This window comes from Temnothorax americanus, unplaced genomic scaffold (assembly GCF_048541705.1).
Source record: "Temnothorax americanus isolate GAGA-0224 unplaced genomic scaffold, ASM4854170v1 Scaffold25, whole genome shotgun sequence".
Classification (NCBI taxonomy): Eukaryota; Metazoa; Arthropoda; class Insecta; order Hymenoptera; family Formicidae; genus Temnothorax; species Temnothorax americanus.
This window is the reverse complement of record NW_027509391.1, coordinates 2,006,368-2,028,196: the sequence shown is the minus strand read 5'-3', so window position 1 is coordinate 2,028,196 and position 21,829 is coordinate 2,006,368. Positions and strand designations below refer to the sequence as shown.

The window sequence follows — 21,829 nt, the reverse complement described above, 5'->3', positions numbered from 1 at the left end:
GAGAGCCCAACAGAAACACCAGGTGCTCGCCGCCGGACCAAATTAAACCGTTCACTTCAAAGCGAATCGCTGGTCGGTAAACATAGTCAGCGAAAAATAATGCTTGGAGCCGTTCGATTGTTTTTCAACTATAGCGAATTGTTCTAAACGATTATTCGAAGAACCGTCGAATAATAATGTTGGGAATAATTGAATTTGAATTTAAACCCCATTTTGCAGAGAAGATTATACTTCAAATTATTAATTTCTATGTTTTTTAATGCTCGGAAAATAGAGCTTTTTTTCTGCTTTCAAAGAGAGTCTACAGCAAAATTCCATTTTTGGAATAAGTTTCTCTTTGAAATGAATGGTACAATTAATAAAATTCGGAAGGCCGAGATCTATTCAAATTACATCGTTTGCCCTTAGGGCAGGGGATAAAATCGAGCGAGTTTAACATCGTCGCGAAGCGGAAACGAGATCATCTGGCCGGGAAAGTTCGTCGCGCAGTCGCGGACCCGCCACGTGTGCTCCGCGCGACCCGCCGCGCGTATCTCGTCCGCGGCAATCGCCAGTAATCGCTTTATTGTCGCGCAAATTCGTCGTGGAGCCGCGCGTTTATCTTCTCTCGGATACCGCGGTGCCAATATTTTGTCTCCTCTTCTTCTCCCCCAGGCTTCCCATTTCTCATCCCCCCGGCTCTCTCCCGTTCGCCGCCACCGCCGCCACGCCGGAGCCGCAAAATTGTTCGTCCTCCCCCGCTTCTCCTTTCCTCCCTCCCTCCCTGTCTATCTCTCACTTTCCGTTTCTCTCTTTCCCTCTTTCCGCGGCGCGTAGAGGTGAAATTGTTGCTGATGCTCGGCCGTACGGGGTGCCTTTCGTCACCGATGCGCCGCGATGTGCAGACGCGCGTTTCGTGCCGCACAATCACGGACGCACGTGCAAACTTCGGCGTACACGCACACGTAGACGGTCGTGGAGACAGAGTGGTGTATAGCACGAGTCTTTTCCCAGAGGGAAACAACTGGAAGGTTGAAAATGTGGGTTAAGGGTAGAAGAGAGAGGAGAGCGGGGTGCATCTCTCACCGTAGGGTTGCGCCCTGCATGGCATTCTCCGCGAACTTACGAGTGGAAACCTGGCGAAGATTGCGAAACGCGCGTCTCGCAAATTTAGCCGCCAAGTGGCCGGCTAAAATTATCCGTTTCTTTGCCACTCCGATCGCTTCGACGCGTCCGCGAGGTAGAAGTCAAATAGAGTGGAAAGTCGATTTCCTCTCGCTCCTCGGAGGATAATTAACACGGCGACGCGCCGGATTACCGTTTATTAATCCTCAGAAGTATTTTACCACTTGGCAGGAGCATATTACCTGTTATTTGACTTTCGTTCTGCCGGTTCGAAAGACAAAGCGGTCCGAATCTTGTTTCTTTGAAAATAGAGAGCAACGGAGCGTTAATTAACTTAACGTCTGTCACGAATTGACGCTCGATTCAATATTTTTCTCTTTCTTCATGATGTATTTGTCATCAATATTAGAGACATGGAGGTTTTTTTTTTAATAAATCTGGAATGCCGACTCTCTCTAATTTGCGAATAACACATTTTCCCTCGAGACTGCGCGCGCCGCATCGGAGTGCTGCCGGCCAGAAGAATTTCCGTCGAACTAATTAAAAGCGATGACACACACGCGTAATCATATCGGACGTGTATCCGTAGCGCCGCAAATCTGCCGGAAATTCACTCTGTCAGACACAGGTGTTGCGCCCCGCATCGTGCCAGCCCTGCGCGGCGGGACGTACGCGCGTATACACGCGCACTCGCGCTCGCGCAAACAGACGTTGCACGTGTTCTCTCGCGAGATGCATCGATGGTGTGCACGCGGATGCAGAGATGGCGTGTAACCAGAAGCGGTAAAGCGAACGAGGAGGGGTTAAAGAGAGAGCCTCACGCGGGTAAAAGGGAATTGCGAGACTCGTTGAAAAAGGAGAGCGCGAGGCGAGAGAGACCGGAACGCGTCGCGTTGAAGCGGGATGGAGGCAACCGTGGGTTAAAGAGGTATCCGCGATAGAGACAAAGGCAGAATCCGTCTTTCAAGGGGGAAGAGGGATAGAACGGGATAGGAAGAAAATAGAGAGAGAGAGAATGAGAAGACGAGAGAGGGAGGGCGACAGGAGAGAGTCTCGAAAGAGGATCAACTAGCGAACGAAGTGGGCTGCGTTTGTTAGAGAAGGATAGAAAGAGTCAGGAAGGGAGAAAGCGGATGAGGGAGAAAGAAGGAAGTATAGTGATACACACACATGCTGTTTCGTCGCTACCGAATAGCCTTCCCCAGTGGTAGATTATTTGATAAAACTGGAATTCGGAAATCTGGAATAATCGGGAATGTTTAAAATCTTTTGTTTGATTTTTTCGAAACGGAAAATAACAGAGGAATTGTGTGAAAGCAACCGTAATTAAATGTAACTTCTTAAATGTAAAATTAATTTCATTGAGTGAATTAGATAGCCATCGCAAGATTGCGCGTTCGCGATCAGGAATTCCTTCTTACTCCTTTTTTTTTATAACATACGAATGTTGATCTTGGCGAAACGGCGAAGCCCGAGATCCGCCTTCGGGCTTCGCCGATTAATTAATAACATATACATCCATTCGGCAACGCGCGCACACCGACGAGAGAAAGAGAGAGACACATCCCGGTTCTGAAACGCTCCGTATACCATGGCGAACTTCGGAAGTTATTCGCAACAAGCGGCTTGCTAGCTAGCTGCCTCGTGGAATTCTACTCACAACTACCACATTGCTATCAGTGCCATCGCCAGCACCCACCACCACTATCGCGTTACCGCGCTGTTGCCTCCTCCGTCTTGTCGTCCGATGTCGTCGGCACCTCTGGAGGTTCCAGCGAGAACCTCCCGCGCGCCTCCCCCGTCCCAGACCCAGACCACCTCCAGCTCCGCGGTCTCCCGTATTTCCTCTCCGCTTCTCATCGTCGTTCCTCTCTTTAATAGCAAGCAGAAACTTACTAGCGCCAACTCCGTTGGCGTATTACGTGTACGTGTATATACTGTATATATACATATATAGTAGTACGTGTCGCGCTCGGTGTAGAACGATGAAGAGGAGGATTAGGGTTGCGAAGCTAACCGACGCGGATATTGCCTTTCGTTACGTCGCCAGAAATAGAGAGTTGCGCATTAGTTACGCCGATTAATCCATTAACTTCTTGCTACTTCTCTGTGCTCTCCTACTCTATCTCTCTATCTACATTTATCTTGATTCCACCGTGAACATAAAATTACGTTCTCGGAACGGCCTACCGCACTCTCGCGTTGTTGACATTACATTTCTTCGCGAGATATAGATGAGCGTTCGATGTGCGCGTGTTAATCGCGTAATACTATGTTTATTTTTTCACACTACTGTACGTGGCATTCACTACGTTTACGCGAGCGTTATACTTCTGTAGTAACTTACGATAATTCCTTCGCGTAAACAGGATTTTCCTTCGCGTAAACGGGATTTTGTAGTAACTTACGATAATTTACTCCGCGCAAACGAGTAATATATCGTAAGTTACTACAGAAGTAACGCTCGCGCGTAAACGTAGTAATTGTTGCCTGGTTTTTCTCTTTCAATTCGATTGCGATCGCGATGTCGCGCCCGCCGCTGTAAAATCACAGTTCGGAAGTCGGCTGTCACAATTGTAACGGAACGGTAAAAGCGCACGTGCCGCGGATGGCGAACAAACACGACGATAGCGAGCGGCAGAGATGAGATAATAGATAATAGACCCAGAGAGAGGCCGATTGTTCGCGCAAACGCTTTGAATAGACGCCGCGTGGCAGAAGCTCGTAAACGAGGCTCCTGTGAACTTGCCCTCGATTAAGATTATTATCCTTTTTGCGCATTGCGCCGTTTACCTTGTGGCTATAACAGAGTCCTGTTACTCCGTGCACGCAGTCCATCCATCACATATATATATACACACACACACACACACGTACACACGTCAGAAAGTATAATATAATTAATCTTTTAATTAAAACTCTTTAATTGCGCCGCGCGGCGGCGCAAAGAATTTTAGACACAATAAGCGTAATAAAACTTAAACAATCTGTTGACACTTCTCTTTAATGATTAATAATATCATTTTACAATTGGTAATAGAGAAATAACAAATATAGACGGTACGCTGTATTGTACAATTTATTTGCCGGTGATTTTGAGAGAGAAAAAGAAGGGAGAAAGGAATTTCCAACAAATGCGGAATTTTTACGAGCCGCAGATAAAGAATTGAATTTCCGCTAAAATGGCAGAATCGCGAATAAATTCCTTTGCGATTGGAGCTCCGTGTGCAACTTTTTTTTTCTCTCGTCAGCATATCTACGGGAGTATCGTGTAACAGTGTGCCAATCTCGACCTTTCTCCTCTCGTCGATTCGCTCTTATCAAACGAGGAACGCTCATTCACGCCTTTCCCTTTAATGAAACGGACAGCGGCGGACCCTTGCCGTCCGTTTCTCCTTGCCTCCCTCCTTCCGCCGCGGAAACGTTTTCCACTTGTTTCCACCGCGGCCGACCGGCCGGACGCGTGCGTGTTCTTCCTCGTTACGTGCGTCCGCACTCACGCACGCACGCACGCACGCACGTGTGTACAGGCGCACGCTGCTCGCGTGGGAGTGCATTCGTGTGTGCAGCGCGTTTATTACGACACGGCGACGGTTCCGTTGCACGCCGGAACGTGAGGTTAAAGGAACGCCTCGCGCGAACAGGTTCCCTTCCTTTTCCACGACCGCCGACCGCCGACCGCCGACCGCCGACCGCCGAAGGGAGTAGCGAGTTGCATCAGCGCGACGACACAGTCCGGAGACTGACAATGGACCGCGTTCTCACCGCGCGCGTATGAGCGTTAAACGTGAAGGATCCCCGGGGAACGGTACAAGTGAATTTCAAATTACGAGAATGCGAGGTTTCTGCTAGAAAGCTGCTCTGGAATTTATTATTAAACATTTTGTACCTGGTATAATTGGTATTAGAATTCTCTACTTCAAAGTGACAGTGCGAGAGGTGTAACTAACAATGAGATATCAAAAATTATAAAGTACAAAAGTTTCACGATTTACCTATAAAATAACACGTATTTTTGTCATTGCTGAATATAATTGTTCAAATGGAGATAAGACCAGGCACAGAGAGCGGGGTTTCTCCGCTTGCAGGATTCTGCCTCGATGGAACGATACTTTGTAGAATTTTTTCGAATCTACGCTTATTCTCGTTACCGACGAACGTGCGCTTTGATAAATCGCCCGCGTTCGCCATTAGTCGTCGTTTCCCCCGTCCCGATGAAAAATGCGGCTCGTGCGCTAATAAACAATACGCGAACGTCGAATGCGGCGCGCGGCCGCGCCGCGCCGCGCGCCGTTCTAAAATTGTGAACGTTCCCACGAAGCCCGAGTAAATTTGTACCGTTCGAGACGCGATCGTTAAACTCTTTCGTGCGGCGATTTAGCAGGTTTCTTGTTAGCAGCGGCGAGCCGGTCAGCAGTCGCGGCAAAGGCTTAGACGTTCGCGTAATTCGAATCAATCCGTGGCTATTATTAACTCCACGGGACAATACGGCTGCACGGTTACTCACGGCATTGATGAAATGTTACGCGTTCAATGCAATCTTTTTTTTAACGGAGGAAGAGCAGGAGGGAAAGGGGAACAGGTATAAAAATTTATGTAGCTTTTTAAGGGCTTTATTGCTATCCGGATACAATGTCTAATATATGTATATATATATATCAGTTAAATATATAGGTAATAATCATTTTTATTAAAATAAATAACAATATACAATAAATATACCAGTTAATAATAATTTTTTAGAATTTTTGCAATACTTTTATGATACATTATTTATTTCATAAATCACTGTTATTCCTGTGAGTTTCCAGAATAAATATAAAGAATAACGAAGAGCCTTGAAGATGTATATCCAGCAATCAAATTAGTAGTAAATTAAGTTTCAAAGTACAATAGAATATCCCACGTTGCTATCAACCGCGAAGATTTTGGTGTTGCAAGCTTTTGTAGATCTCGAAGCTGTCGTTGTGCTTCGACTAAGTGAGTTTTCCTCCCGGTCGGATCGGTTGGTTGTCAACGGAGTCAGGTGCCAGGCAGAGAGACGAGAGAGCTTAGAGACGACGCGCCGCGCCGTTCGCGCGCACGCAGTCGGCGTGGCAAAACCACAAGGCACGCTCGCACAGAGCACGCGGGACGTAGGACAGTGCATTTAGGGTCGATGCCCTCTTCTCCGTGCGATGTTCGGTGCTCTACGTATTTTCTCCTTATCTCCTTCTTTCGCTCTTTCTCCCTACACACTCCGTGTAGGGGCTTTCCGCCGCCGCTATCCTCCGCCTTGTCCCACGAGCCGGATACTTGTTGGACGGTCCTTAGAGGCTCGCATGCCTCTTCGCGATGATCGAGAGAACGAATGGGCCCCCGCGCGTTTCACTCTTGTCGGGGGGGGGGGGGGGGGGGGAGGAACGAGAGAGAGAAAAAGAGCAGAGCGCTTATAAGTCCAAGCGGCACGGGCGATTATCCTTCTTATTAAATTAAACGCGGCTAATTCCAAGGGCAGACTGATAAACGACGTATAGTAGGTATTTGCTTAATGACATAGAAGCAGGTAATTGCGATCGCCGTATAACAGTTTGTCCGAAGCGTTTCGTCGAGAGCGAGGTAATCTCTGGGAATCGCGCGACGTTGCCCGAGCTTTACTCGGGAGCCAATTACTTTGGCCATTCTGCTTTTCTTCATACGGGGTCTCGGCTCAAATCTCGACCGTTACGTTCGCGAAAATGTTTTTTTTTCTTCCCGCGCCTTATTTGTCGCGCGAAAAGTCTTTAACGTTGAAGAGACATTAGAACCTAAGCATATAGGTAATTGTGCGTATGTGTTGGATCGACCGTAAAGGAATCTCATTTTTTTGCCGTCTGCATAAGCACGACCTTGTCCAAGAGCTGTACGCTGTTATTATCCACTTTATTAAATTAAGCGAGAGCGATACAGAGAGAAGATAATGAAAGACGTGACTTGGAATTAATATCCCAACTTTTTAATGCATTTAAGCACTCTCAAAAAGCAATAAATTATCTCACGTGTAATTTAATACAACGTTGAAGTAGCACGCGCGTTATATATTCCACCGCTTTTTAACCCATCCCGGTAATTTTTCAAACCTTTATTTGTCTTTAAAGCGCACAATACACTTCGCGCAAACTTCAAACGAGAATTTTCGGTAATTCGGTGCGATTTTCCTGCGCATTTGTGTTTTTTTTTCTGTCCTAATTTGGAGGGTTTGATTTTGGTCGTCAAAGTGAACTTTATTTGGGAGTTTCCTATTTTTCTAATCTCCAATTCCAGCCTTGAGCTTTTCAATGGAGAACGACGGAGAGAAACCCTAACGGATGGGAGAGAGACGAAGTGTGGTCGCGCGACGCGCGAGAACGGCGCGCTCCGAGGATCAATGAACGATTGTTCCTTAATACGCGGTGCTCCACAGGTTGCAGTCGCGCGTGTATTCTTCGCACGCATTTCTCTCGCTCCGACTCGGATTCTAATCGAATGCACTTCGCTCTTGCTATCAAATTATCTCCGCTTTCTGCCGGCTGCTACCGTCACCGTCGCCGCCGCCTCCGCCTCCGCCGTTGAGAATCTCTCTCGCGTCCGTAATCGCGTCGAGCGGGTTTCCTTGTTTAACGAGTGGGATTTCGCTCGAACGATTTCAGAGGGATCGCGTTAAACAGCGAGATATAAATCCCTCTTAGCGTTCGCTTCGCTAAGGCACTTCGGTGAATCACACGACTCAACGATTCTCAACCTCGGAATAAAGTTGAACGGCGCTTTCTTTTTGTTGCAGGGATCTCGCGCGGGATCTGAGTCTGTCGGATAGCGAGGATGAAGAGAATAAGGTAACGTATATCTCAAGAGATATTTAATATTTTGTTAGGTGCGTGTTGTTAAATAAATTTTATTATAGATATTTCATGCTAATTATGAAATTAAGTGAATTATGAATTAATATTTGCTATTAAATTAAATATTAATCGTTTAATATTGTAATGAGAACATGGGCGCTGTTAACTTCAGAAGCATAATTTTTGAACTATGGAAGCTGAACGCGATTAGCTGCACTTTCGCCTTCGAGTTTGTTTTTTCCGTTGGCTTTTTACGATACCGCAGAGCACTTTCGCAAACCGATACGATCGAGTCGCGTTTGACGAAGAACTAAATGGTTGTTCATCGCAGCGAAGAAAATCTCCGTTCCACTTTATTTCACGGCGAAATTACTAATGGTGGTCTTCTTTATTCCCAGGAAATATCGTCGAGGCCGACGAGAGCAAACAGAAGTCCGGATCTCACGGTTGTGTAAGTATCTGATTTTTGTTTACAGAAATTAACTAGGATCATAAGCAATTAGAGATAAAAAAATACTTATCCTTAATTGTCGAAATTGTTTTTTTCTTTTATATCCAGAGACTTAAAAAAGGGAGTTTTGAAATTCTTAAAAAACGTTCCTTCTATATCTCATAATTTCTTCGAAATCATGCTTTCGGCACGAACATTTAAATAGATATAATATTTTAAATAATTGAGTGCTTATTTCTTTTCACGCGCTTGAAAAAGAAATCAGCGCTGTGAAAAATAGAAAAATAAATTTTTTGAAAAATTCCAAACCTTTCTTAAGTGCCTGCACATAAATTTTTTCGAGTATACACGCAATTTGAGTACACTCAAAATTTCACGGTCTCAAAATTTAAAAATGTGCTAGAGCAATTGGCCAACGAGAGATTTCTACGATTTCCAGCGTTTCGATATCTTTATCGAAAATCACGGTGTCCAATATTGAGCATCGTTTGATCTCGCGTCCTTACAGTCTATCGACGCCGTTGATGACGTCGGCGCCGCCGTCTCTGACACCCATGTCGCCCATGGTCATGTCACCCGTGGGCCCGTTGTCACCCCCGCGGCCGATCAGCCCGCCCAGGTACCCGTCACCGCCACCGAAGCGGGTGACGCCGAAGCGAGAGCTGTCTCCTCCTCCACCTGTTCTCAATCATCCCCTGCCATCCGCGTGCTCCCCGACGAATCCGGTCGTAGTCGGCCAGCCGTCGAGTCCAGCCGAGGCGCCGCAGAGTTCCGGAAGCGCCAGCTCGAGCTCGGACTCCGGCTCGGATTCCGGCTCGGACAGCAGCGACGACTCCGAGGACGAGGACGACCTGGCGTCGGCGCCACCGCCGTCCAAGGGGCCCACGACGCCGCCCTCGGTCTCGCCGAAGCAGGAGAATTTGGTCGAGGAACCGCCGCCCGCTGTGGAGGAACGTCGCTGGGATCTCAGTTCTTTCTTCAACAAGACGGCGATACAGCATGGCGAACAGAACTCCGAGTCGAAGCCGGCTCAGGTAAGATTGGACTATCTGCGCGGATTAAAGTGAAGCAGTATTTTGAGAACCAATATATCTGAAAATTTTTTGGGAAGTGACACTTTGAGAAAGAAAGCTTTGAAGCTTTTTAGTATAGTTTTTACATAAAAGTCGATACGTTTCAATTATATAATTATAAGAAGTTATGTCAGGGAATTTTCTTTGAAGAAGGAACTGCATTGTTTTGCAGGATAACGCCAGGCGGGAGAATACGCTCGAGATAACGACGGAGACCAGCAGGTCGCACAGGGAACAGCCCCGCGATTGGCAGCTCGACGAGGCCTTGAAGAGGACTCACAACATGAGTTCCCTCAGCGACAGCGATCATCACTCCGATCAGGAGAAGGTTCATAAGCTGGTCGAAGATAATCGCGCCCAGACGGAAAAGCCGAAGGTGGCCGATACTAGAAAACGACCCGGGCGACCCAGGAAATCCATCAAGAGCCCGAAACGCAGTCATCGGACGTCGGACGAGAATCTGAAGAACGGCAAGCCGCGCAGCCGGACGAGAACGGTCGCCACTTCCAGAAAACGGTCGCCACTCGTCAAGAAGAAGCAACCGAAATCGAAAGAAATGGTGCCCACGAGCGACGACGACAACGACTCGAGATCGCACAGTGATTCCGACAGCGATCGTCGACCTACCAAAGTGTCGGCCGTGGCACCGACGAGAAAAGAAATCGAAAAGAGATCGAGACTGAGCGTGTCGTCCAGCGACGATGAGAGTTCGCCACCGAACAGGAAAAATAATCACAGTGCCTCCGAGGACGACGCCGCGCGATGGACAAGAGTTCCCCCCATCAAGCGGAGCAATCTGTTGGACTCGCCGAAGAAGCAAGACCAGAAGAAAAATTCCGCCAAGGGCAAGCCCAGGCAGCCGAGGTCGAGAGTGGCCAACGTTGTCGGCGGTTCGGACTCCGACAGCGAAACGGAGGTGTCTGTAAGGAGTAATCGTATCAAAGTCGCTAGGTAAATATTCTTCACAATTCCAACGCATTAGCTATCGATCTTTTCTTGTGAACATTTGCAAGATTTGCTTTCTAAAAAAAAGGTGTTATAAATTGTACATGTATTTCTATCGAGGCGCGACTTTTTTGGAAAGAAAATCTTGCAAATGTTTACTTAATTTTTTCGTGTCTTGTTTTTGTGTTTCAACGAAGATATAAATAATTTTTGTAATAATAATAACGCAACACTTTCTGTTCTAAGATATGTTCATCAATATTTAAGATTTAAATTAATTTTCAAACTCTTCTTTCTTTCTTCTTTCCTCTTTATTTTTCTACTTGCGTTTTTTTTGGCACGACAACGAGACTAATAAATTAAATTATTGATCTAAGTATTATAAATATTAGAGTGCCACCCAGGCCGCGAGCACCACCAACGAGGACGACCTCGCCTGATAACTCTGATAGCGATAACAGCCCGGCGTCGAAACTGCAAGAGGACGACGCCGGCAACGTACAGGACAAGAAGAAAAGCGACACGCTGCGCCACGTCTTCTCTACGTCGAAGGGCGGCGGGAAGGGTGGTGGAAAAGGTGGAAAAGGTGGAAAAGGTGGTGGTAAATGCGGTATTTACGTGGAAGAGTACACGAGTAATTCTGCTACGCACACGCCGACCGGCGGGGACAGCCCATACAAAAGACCGTCCTCGCGGACGTCCAGTGGTGGAAACAATATTCTTCTGCGCTCGCCTCCAGCACTCACACACGTGAATGGCGTATCGAGTCTCGTGTGCAAGATCGATCTTGCCAGGATATCTTCGCAGTTACTGCAACTATCGAGAGGGCAAGAGTTACGACAGCGTACGGAATTGCCCGACACTAGGCCGTCTTCGAGGCAGAGACCGTCCTCTAGCTTGGCGACCTCGCAACCACCGAGGCCGTCCACGCCAGAGGAGGGTGAGATCATAGACACGCCACCCCCGCAGCAGCAGGTCGTGTCAGATCGCGCGAGGATTCACCGTTCTGATGGACTGTTGGGCGAGGGTGACGGTAGGAGTTCACGTTCTGTGATCAAAGGCCAGCCGATATCGTCGGACTCGAAGAGCGGCGGTGCTATTCTCGGAGGTGCTGGAAGTGCTAGTGGTACCGGTGCAATCAATAATGCACTCAAGAGGAAACGTAATCCGAGTTGCAGTTCCGTGTCCAGTTTGAGCCCTGTTCAGTGTTCGATGGACGCGAAAACGAAGAGTTCGTCCGAGCATAAGGACAGGAGCCGCAAAAGACAACGGAGGCATGTCACAAACGACGGATTAATGTCCAGTCAGGTATAAATCTAGGACAAAGTTAAGTACTCAATTGAAAAGTATTACAACTTACGTATTTAACTTTAAGCATTTTTGAATGTAATTATCTTTCAACTTTTATTTATATAATTTTATACTTAATATGCTTTACTTCTTGATATTGTAATCGACGAACGAAGAAATTGAGAAGAAAACGGTTATATAAGTAATTCTAAAAGTAGTCATGTTATAGTTGTAATACTTTTATTACTTAATTTAATGAAAGCATGCTAATGTGTCAAGCATGCTGCTAATGTAACAATGCTAATTTTCTGGAAAATATATTGTTTTTATAAAAAATATATTTAAAATAAAATTAAGTTGTTTATTTTCTAATTATGTATTGCAGTGTAATGGAAAAACTTGTACATGTTATATTTTAATATTCCACAGCAAAGTGATATTCAACCGACAAATCACGAGAGGGACGAGAAACAAGATACGAGTTTATTACCACCACCACCTCTTCCAGCTCAGCGCGTCTACTATTCTTACTTCGATCCTCAGAATGAAATATTAGAAGATCAGGATAGGTAAGCTGTTTGTTTACGCACGATGCTCAGGCTTTATCATAATCGAATTTGAATATGAACTAAGCTCAAATTAGATCTAGCATGATATAAATAGTATTTTTATGCTTTTCTGCATGAATTAATTGATTTTTTTTTATGTATGACAGCATATATATATATATATTTCAGGGACCACGACCAGTACCTGACCGAAGCTAAGCGACTAAAGCACAATGCCGACGAGGAGAATGATCTTACGGCACAGGGCATGATGTATCTGGAGGCCGCTCTGTACTTCCTTCTAACGGGCGACGCGATGGAATCAGACCCAGTTACGGAAAAAGCCTCGTATACTATGTACAAAGATACTCTTAGTCTCATCAAGTTAGTACATTTTTAATTAAGACGCGTACGCGCATGACAAAAAAATAGGAGAAAGCTTGCTAATTAAAGCGATTTTCTCTTTGTTCCGCAGATACATCTCGTCGAAATTCAAGAGCCAATCCAACAACTCACCCGAGAACAGTATACACACTAAGCTGGCCATTCTGAGGTGAGTGTACCTGGCTTCCTCTTTGAATCGTACAGCATTGCATAAGCGGACACATCTCAAAATTGCGATTTGTCTTTATAGCCTTTGGTGCCAGTCACGCTTGTACTCCAAACTTTATAATATGCGCAAACAAGAGGTGAAAGAGGTTCAGAAGATCGTCAACGATTTCAATCAAAAGGTGAATATTTTTTATTACCTGGATTATCTCATTTTACATTTAATACCTACATTAATTACTTCAAACATATTACAATTTTTATTATGATATAAATCTGCGCGTGAGTTATAACTGATGAGACAATTATTTTAGCAATCACAGCAATCAGCAGCTCAGACAACGCCTGCTCAGGGGGAGGGACAAGGTACGCCTTCTCTTTCGCCTACACCGTCGCCCGCCGGTTCTGTAGGTTCCGTCGGTAGTCAAAGTTCCTCCGGATACAGCAGCGGTGGGCAACATCCGGCAACATCGGTCAATGGCCAATACATTAGCGTGCCTGTGCACGTCTACAATGCAATGATAAAGCAAAATCAGTATTCAGGTTTACTTACGAATGGCCATGACCTCTGGGACCAGGCAATAAAGCAGGCGAAACAGGAGGAGAATAGAAGTACGTAGAGAAATAAAGATTGAATCCAATGAATCTCGTTTCGATTTTGTAATGGCTGTTTTTTTTTCGTGCTTTCAGGCTTTTTCATCGACTTGGATCGAAGATTGGGACCCCTGACATCGTATAGCTCGCTACGCGAGCTCGTGCGTTACGTTCAAGCGGGTATAAAGAAGTTACGAGCTCTCTGACCACAGTGGCACAGCCCCCGACCACCCACCCCAAACTACATTACTTCTCTTCCTCAAAACATAGTCACTTACCCGACCATGTACACGTAGTTGCGTAGCGTCGTTGCGTCAATCATTGTGACGTCAATCAACAACCCAGCGATGCAGGGAGACGTGAGAAACGGGAAGGTGCGATAGCGGTGATATAGCGAAATCATGGACTATTTTCTCTGCGAGAAGTGGTCTCGGGGGTGCGATCGAATCGATAATGAGGGTCACGGCAATGTAGAAAAAGGAGAGAAAAACAGGAGCAGCTCGTGAGCAGGTCTCCTTTAGTCGGACGACGTGGAGGCATTCTTGATATAAATTTAGCAGCAAGTTTATAGTCAATTGCAAAGCGCGTGCCTGAGGGGGCGAGGGAAAAAGGCGGCCGACCGATGGAGGGGAGTCGCTTTATCTTACCACGGTGCATAAACGAACCTCGTGCACTTTGTTTAGAGCACGTGTTACTTACTCCCGAGGCGCAGTGGAGAATCGTCGGGCGGGGGGGGATGATATCGAGACGCTCGCGTGCGACGATGCGAGTGCATTAGATTTCTAGCGAGCCGTGATAACTCGTGTCTATTTTTCCGAAGTGTCCGCTTTTGTAAGTTAACGCATAGATATCGACGCGAGTTCGGGAGGGAGGGGGGGAGAATCAGAGAAAAATTGGGAAGAGGGGAATAAGTGAGGGAAAGATGATGACCGAAAAAGGAAAAAAAGAGAAAAAAAAGTGAAAACCACTGAATGGGTAGTAAGTGCCACGTAAAAAGCGCCCGTGTGTTCTCGCTTCACGGTGCGCCCACAGCCGACGTTACCTGAAGCATGAGTATCGTTTCGGCGATTCGAGTGCGATGAATATAAAAAAGGGATATATACATATTTAATATATATATAGTTTATTACCTATATAAATATATATATAAATAGTTATAAAGATAAGAATATATTTAATGACGCGAAGAGAGATAATGCATCTCGCGCGCCGGCGCCGCGTTTCAGTATAGGGGAACAGACGACAGTTGTATTCGCGAATAGGAGAAGAAATCGTGATAAAATGAGAAAGAGAAAGAGGAAGAGAGCGGACACAGGATTAGAGTGTTTTTCGGTGGAGAGATGCGCGAGCAACAGGATCAACAACCAGGATCAAGTGATGTGCTATAGTTAAACTATAGTCTAACGTTTGCGTGCGAAGCACACGACTCTTTTGTAGATAGATCACGGGGGAAGTAATTTAGATTAGAGTAATTAATATGCAAACAGGAAAAGCAGTAAACAGATGCGACTATACCAATACATATTATTTACATTATCTAGAGTTAAAACCGGGAGAAACAAGTAGAGGTTCTAGTGCGATTGAAAAGTAAAGAAGGAAAAAATAATGACATACCACAGACACGCATATACCAATAGCATGATTTAATGAAACGCAAGCAAGGGAAGAACAAAGCGAAATAAAACGCGTGCTAAAAGTGCGTGGTGAACGGTGTGACGGGCAAAATGTATTCGCGAATAATAAGTAACAAATATAGTATTCGAGATTGCTGATCGCGAATGAATTTCGTCCGTCTACCGGATGCCGAAGAGGTGAACATCCTCTTGCGCGCACGGCATGAGATGCTAACGATGGAAAACAATGAGAAAAAAAAACAAGCGCAAGCGGATAAGCAAGTTGCTCATGTGTATATTTTTGTAAATAGATATTTGTGAGTGCCGCCGTCTTGAGGGCGGTCTACCGTTGTCGAGTTTGCGGTAGATCGGCCCGCCCCAATTTTTGCTACCACAGATCTTGTCTAGAATCGGGTAAGAGATTAACAAATAGGAAAAAAGAGGGATATGAGAATATGTAACGAATCAATACATAACGAAATGTCCGTTGAATTTAGTTCCGAAAGAAAAATATGCTCTCCGCGCTTTCTTTCTTTGAGAATGGCCCGTTCACGTTACTCTCTCAGACGAGTTTTTCGATCTGTCCCCGTTCTTACGATCGCTTCTCGATCATCGGATCGTGCCGAGAAAAATTCTGAACGCCTCACGGTAGCTTCGTTATTTCGAGTTTTACCAGTGATTTGATTCGCCTCATGTCTCAAACGCATCTCTTCCCCCGCATTCAATTAACGAATCGACAACGAGTGGATTGCAGCGGGAAAGTACGTACTCGGTAATCGTTCCGAGTTTCATTTTCTCTATAAAATGCCGAACTTGACGAAACAAACTTGCGAAATCCGAATTCACTAATCGAAGGGATTTTTATCAAATATAAGATCGAAACATGATCGCGTAGTTTTAATGCATATCCGAAATCTAAACTTAATTCTCTCTTAAGTGATTAACGAACGTTACCCAGCCGAAGGATAACCGGCAACATTCTCCGAAACCGTAGGACCAATTATCATTCGTTTAATTTACAAAATAGCGTTGTTGTCTCGTTGCTGATGTGCTCTGTTAGCAACATCAGGGAAGATAACGAAGAGAAACCGCAGGCGGATTGGCGGGATCACGACGGCCCATAGTTACTAAGCGCGGTCCAATGGTTCACGGGATACAATTTTATATTTCGCGAGTGCTAAAGGATAAAGAGAAGAGACTAAAAGTTAAAAGTAAAAAAAAAAGAAAAAGAAGTTTATTAAGGAGCTTCAAGAATATTTTCGAGACACATTTATAGCAGATACATATATCAGGCCCATTTTCCCGCCAGGCCGACCGCTCTAAAAAAAAAAGAAAAAAGAAAGAACGTAAATGTCGAGACACCAAGTCAAAGTTCGGCATAATTTTCAAGAAAATGAAAAACGGTGGAATTGTTATTTACGAGCACATGCAAGGAATGTGTCTTTATGACGTGCGGAAAAGATTGTCGGTTTATGTTAGATAATTATCGGTTTTTAGATAGATTTTCCTTTTTATAACGTTCTTTTCGATTATTTCGGGCTGATGTATGTTCCTGTATGACTTCCAAAGATAAGCAAAGGGTGCTGTCGCTCCGTAGGGCGCCGCAGCGCGAATTTCGATCGGAAAGCATTCGCCACTTTCTGGTTCTTTTGTAGGTTCTTTACGTTTTCTTACGTTTCTTTTTCTTTTTCGCCTCCCTTCTCTCCATTTTATGTATCAATCAACGTGGTTGAATCGTGCGATGTTTTTGCTATTATTCTATTAAGCTATTATCAATATCATCGTTACTGTTATTGTTAACACTGATGATATTATTGGCGCTAGACGATAACAGTTACAATCGGTAATAATAATAATAATGATCGTAATAATAATTATAATAGGCATAGAATTAATAATGGTAACAGTAACGATGTGTTACTATTTTTCACTGCGTAATGATTATTATACGTTACAAATAATATGCTGTTATCCTTTTTTTTTTTTCGAGATATTTGAGTGAGAGAACGTATAAAGACGAGGTGAAGTGATGCGTGGAAGGTGGGAAAGCGGAGACGTGCGCGTCACACACACATACTGAAGAAATGTACATTATTCCTACTTTCATCGCGAAGCTAAGCTGGGGTTTTTCGATCGGGCAGGACACAGTCGCGCAGAGACAGATATCGCCCTCGTATCTGTAAAGGACCTTAATAGAGAGAGCTTAATTAGCGCCGTTTGATTTTGGTCTTCTTAGCCTCTACCCCCTTACACCCTCCCCCCTATCACACACCACACTCTTTGTAAAATATTTATACATATATATGTATATATACATACAACACACAGTACATTGCGTGTATATACATATACATACACATATATATGTTAAAGAGACGAGAGGTATACACATACGCAATCTTAATTACGATTATATCATATATTATTACATTATTGATAATTATTACATTGATGATTATACGCGATAATTATTTTCCTATATTCGTATGGGACGTATTGTGTACTATCCAATTCTCCGAATACAAACGGACGTTTTACCGCTGCGAAACTTCCCTGTCCGTCGCGATTGTGCCAAAAAAAAGAAGAGGGTGAAATATTGCGCGCGACGCGAGTTCGCATCTTCGGATAGCCGCGACATCGGTTGATTTTAAAGCAAGACCTCGCAGATTGACCGTATTATTCCTCGCATACACTCAGCAAAGTCCTCCGATAATGTTCTCTATAATAATAGGTGGAGTTCCTTTGATCGCCCTTTTTGTTCACGACGCTATTCTACGTGAAAGAGCTCGGTTTGAGACATCCTTGTCTGCGGAAACGGTTTTCACGGTCAGATAAACCATAAATGTAGAATAGTCGAGAAATTGCATATATATATATATATAATTTTATGTTAATATATTATTTATTAATTATAATAAAATTATTAAATTATTAATGTAATTAAATATAATAAATTATTAATATAGTAACAAAAGCTAATACACAATAAATTTAATAAATCATTGGATTTATTGTGTATTTAGCTTATTTAAAAGTTTAATATTTAATTACGTCATACGACATTGTAATTACGTGTTATTTATATTATATATATATATATATATATATATATATATATATATATATAACATTACGTTTTCTGTTAGCGATTACTGAAATTGTATTCTTGTATTCCGTCGCGATAAATTTTAAATCGTCGGCTCCTTCCTTTTTCTCTCTTATCCGGGACGCGGTCTGAAACCGAGCTCGTGCGAATAGAGCGAACCGACGTCGACGCGGCGATGGTTGCGGACGCTATTTCGCGGACGGACGAGCGGGCAGGGTGGTTTAACGGCGGAGCGTATTCCGAAGTTGGCGAAGCAATCGTATGCTGTTGGTTGGTACCGGAGGCAATGCACAAGTAATCCGACTAATTGCGTCGACTAATGTGCGTTCGTAACGGCGACGCGACGCGACACGTATACCACACGGACGCGACTCCGCGTACGACGGCGAGGGTAGAAAAACGCAAAAAAAAGGGGATCTCCCCATCACCGAGTTATCATTTATCAGCTCGCCGTAGGCGCTTCCAAACGCGTGCCCGTCACGCGCGGCCCGATCGACTATTGAAACGATACGGGAGTCGGATATTTTTTTAACGCGGTTACCTCTCTCTCTCTCTCTCTCTCTCTCTCTCTCTCTCTCTCTTTCTTTTTTGTTTTTGTCACGATATTTGCGACAAAACGCTTAGAGCGATCTACCCTCCCTTCGTGCGACGCGGAGTTTCGCCGAGCCGAGCAAGCAATATACGCGACAGACGGCCGTCTCTAATTGGCATTACGACCATGCGACGTACACGTGCTGAGATATATATGTATATATATACATATATATATATATATATATATATATATATATATATATACACACACACGAACACGCCACATTGACTAATTACACGTTCGCTGGACATACTTAACAAATCGTTTAGTGACAGGCAGACAGACAGATAGCCGGAAGGGTAGATAGAAAGCGAGAAGTAGGCAGAATTAATTAGAGGATTGAGAGAGACGAGGGGAATGGAGTCGGAGGACACGTGAATGAGCAAACCGCACCAAGGAGAGACCAAATTATATCGCTTAATGAGATATAATTACCTATTTGCTTCGTATTTATTTTTATCGTTAATTAATTATTGTATTTATTGGCGCGGAGGCTGACACGCATACGCATAATTTCCGGGAGACACGTTAATTACACGAAAATTAATTACACACATACACGTACATACAAAATGTGCCCGGTCGAGTCATTGTCACTTAGATCATCCGAAGATTGCAAAACTTGTTAGAGAAGTCTTTCAGTTGTCACCTAGAGTAGCTCCGACGCTTATTCTCGAGCAAAACGACTCGAGCGGAGAAAGAACGACTGAAGAGTTATATTCGCGTGTGAAACATCCCCGACCGAATCTCTTCTACTTTCTTTCTACCTTTCTTTTTACGTAGATATCGATTGGCATCGGGAAAAATTGTCAAAATACGTAAGAAACAAGGATTTATTGCTAAAAACATATACTAAAATTTAATATGCAATTGCAACAGTACTGCAACTGAAGAAATTTACGTTTTTCTATTATACAAGTCGTGTTCGACGTAATTGTCGGAAACTCGTCATTTACTTGTAAAAATTTGGAAAAGCGCAATAGAATTTGATTTATTTCGATGCGAACTTTACTTATGCAATTTTTGGATCGCATTATAATATCGCGTTAATCATGTGAATAATAAAAAAAAATGCATCACATTTAATTATGCGAATCTCTCAAAAACTATCTTAACGATATCGTCAACGATCAACGTTTTTCGGCCGTGCGCATATTGTCCATCGTAGCAATACAACTTCCTCGTTAATTGCGGATTATTTATTTAGTTCACGCAAACACGTACACACATCTTTCGACATGTAGCGGAGGGAAGGAAGTACAAAATTTACACATAGCGGACGCACGAAGTGACTTGTAATATTCCTTCGACAAATGTATCTCGTAAAACGTTCCAGATGCCTCACCTTGTACACCAAGTAATCAATATAAAAAAAAATGCAGAACTTTAATAGTTACACTATTCCATCCCCTTTTATTACTCACGTTGCCAAAAGAAGCTCCGTGCAAATTGACATTGTAAATTTAAAAAGAGACGAAAGGACAATCGCGTCGAGATAAAACGTTCTACGTCATACTTTTCTTTCGTTTTCCTTTCGAGAGATCTCGCCAGTTTATAATTTTTCAGTCGATCGGACGCGAGCCGAGATAACGTCCTTCGACTCGCGTCTTAATTTCGCTCTATGCACGTCTGATCAGCTGATGTCTTTCGTCACTTTGCACGCATTTCGTTTTTTTTTTTCGCTTTCGCGAAACGCGCATTTCCTCGACGAATCGGTGCAGCTAGTTTTGACTCTTACACCATACGCAAAAGAGAGGAAGACAAAATAATGATGAAAACGTATCACGTGAGACAACGGCGACAGGGGAGATAAAACGTGGGAAGAGAAAGACAATATATACATATACATATATATATCTATATATTTGCGAGATATTTTGTGAAACAGGGCTTTTTTACCTATTTTATAGTAATCTCAGCTTAGACGGATTGAGAGAGTGGGAGCGAGAGAGAGAGAGAGAGCCTTTACTAAAAATAATAAATTAATGTGAGACGAGGATGTTGTCATGAAATGACGTATTAAGCAGTTGATGAGCGGTCTGTAAATGCGTACATACATAGCATAAATGCCGTCGTTTAATGGGGACGGTTTCACTATAACGTGTACCCTATATTTTTGTTTATGTTTTGCGCCTTAGATTTAGCATTATTACTATTATATTCTAATTATTATTAATTATTTTGATTATTATATATTATTATGTTTAAGAATCTTATTAATTATTATTATTATTATTATTATTATTATTATTATTATTGTGTATATGGTATAAATTGTAAAAAAAGGAACATATTTACTATATCATATTCATTTTACGGGGACACTTCCCCGAATGAACAAATTGTTTAAACTAAAATGAAGGAATAAATAAAATATTGACCAAATTAAGGGGGGAGTTCTTTTCTGCCGACAACCTCATCCATCCCTCCATTATCCCACATTCGCAGATGTATCTGCATACATAATTACATTCTTGATTTTTAATAATATCTCGATGTTTAAAGATATATGTATGATCACATAGCCTTACTCATAATGTAAATGTAAGAAATAAATAATAAAGATATTTTTGGAATTGAAACGCTTGAAGTTATGATTTATTTCACCTTGTTCCTGATTATTCCTAATTATATTGCAATATTTTGTCAATTTTCCAGACTTTTGATTTTCACGAAAACCGGATTTGAAAGCCCGAATTTTTAGAAATTCGAGAAATTCTTAGAAATGTAAAATATTCTTGACAATTGAGAAAATTCTTGGAAACTGACAAAATTCTTTATGTTGATAAAGTTCTTAAATTTGACAAATTCTTTATGTTGATAAAATTCTTAAATTAGATAAATTTTTTATGTTGATAAAATTCTTAAATTTTCGGCAACTGACCAATCGCATTGGTAAGATATATTTAGGAGATAGGATATCTTCGGGTTATCTTCTGGACGTCTTTTCGATATGCATGCTATGTAGGTAAGCACAAGGACATGTATGCACATTTGTATATAAGGGAACGCTTAGCAATTCGACTGCCTCTGTTCTTTGTCTGTACGTACCGGTTGTGGATTGACTCGCAGTTCTAACGGTCCTAAAACAATTTCGACTTTTGTAGCTTTCAGTCGCCGAGAAA

At 43.4% G+C, this 21,829-nt stretch overlaps 1 protein-coding gene across 5 annotated transcripts in view; it reads left to right on the top strand.

The window, feature by feature from the left end:
* Lilli (AF4/FMR2 family member lilliputian) overlaps window positions 1–21,093 on the top strand; it is a 209,824-nt gene extending 188,731 nt beyond the window's left edge. For 4 of the 5 annotated variants that reach the window (XM_077408926.1, XM_077408927.1, XM_077408930.1 and 1 more), the window contains 11 exons: window positions 7,883–7,934; window positions 8,339–8,391; window positions 8,831–9,425; window positions 9,637–10,415; window positions 10,802–11,717; window positions 12,129–12,268; window positions 12,437–12,631; window positions 12,723–12,800; window positions 12,882–12,978; window positions 13,111–13,408; window positions 13,487–21,093. In XM_077408926.1, coding sequence (XP_077265052.1) covers window positions 7,883–7,934; window positions 8,339–8,391; window positions 8,831–9,425; window positions 9,637–10,415; window positions 10,802–11,717; window positions 12,129–12,268; window positions 12,437–12,631; window positions 12,723–12,800; window positions 12,882–12,978; window positions 13,111–13,408; window positions 13,487–13,596 — 3,313 coding nt within the window. In that variant the 3' untranslated portion in view covers window positions 13,597–21,093. The remainder of the gene's footprint in view (window positions 1–7,882; window positions 7,935–8,338; window positions 8,392–8,830; window positions 9,426–9,636; window positions 10,416–10,801; window positions 11,718–12,128; window positions 12,269–12,436; window positions 12,632–12,722; window positions 12,801–12,881; window positions 12,979–13,110; window positions 13,409–13,486) is intronic. The other variant, XM_077408929.1, reaches the window with a different exon arrangement.
* Window positions 21,094–21,829: the final 736 nt, after the last annotated feature.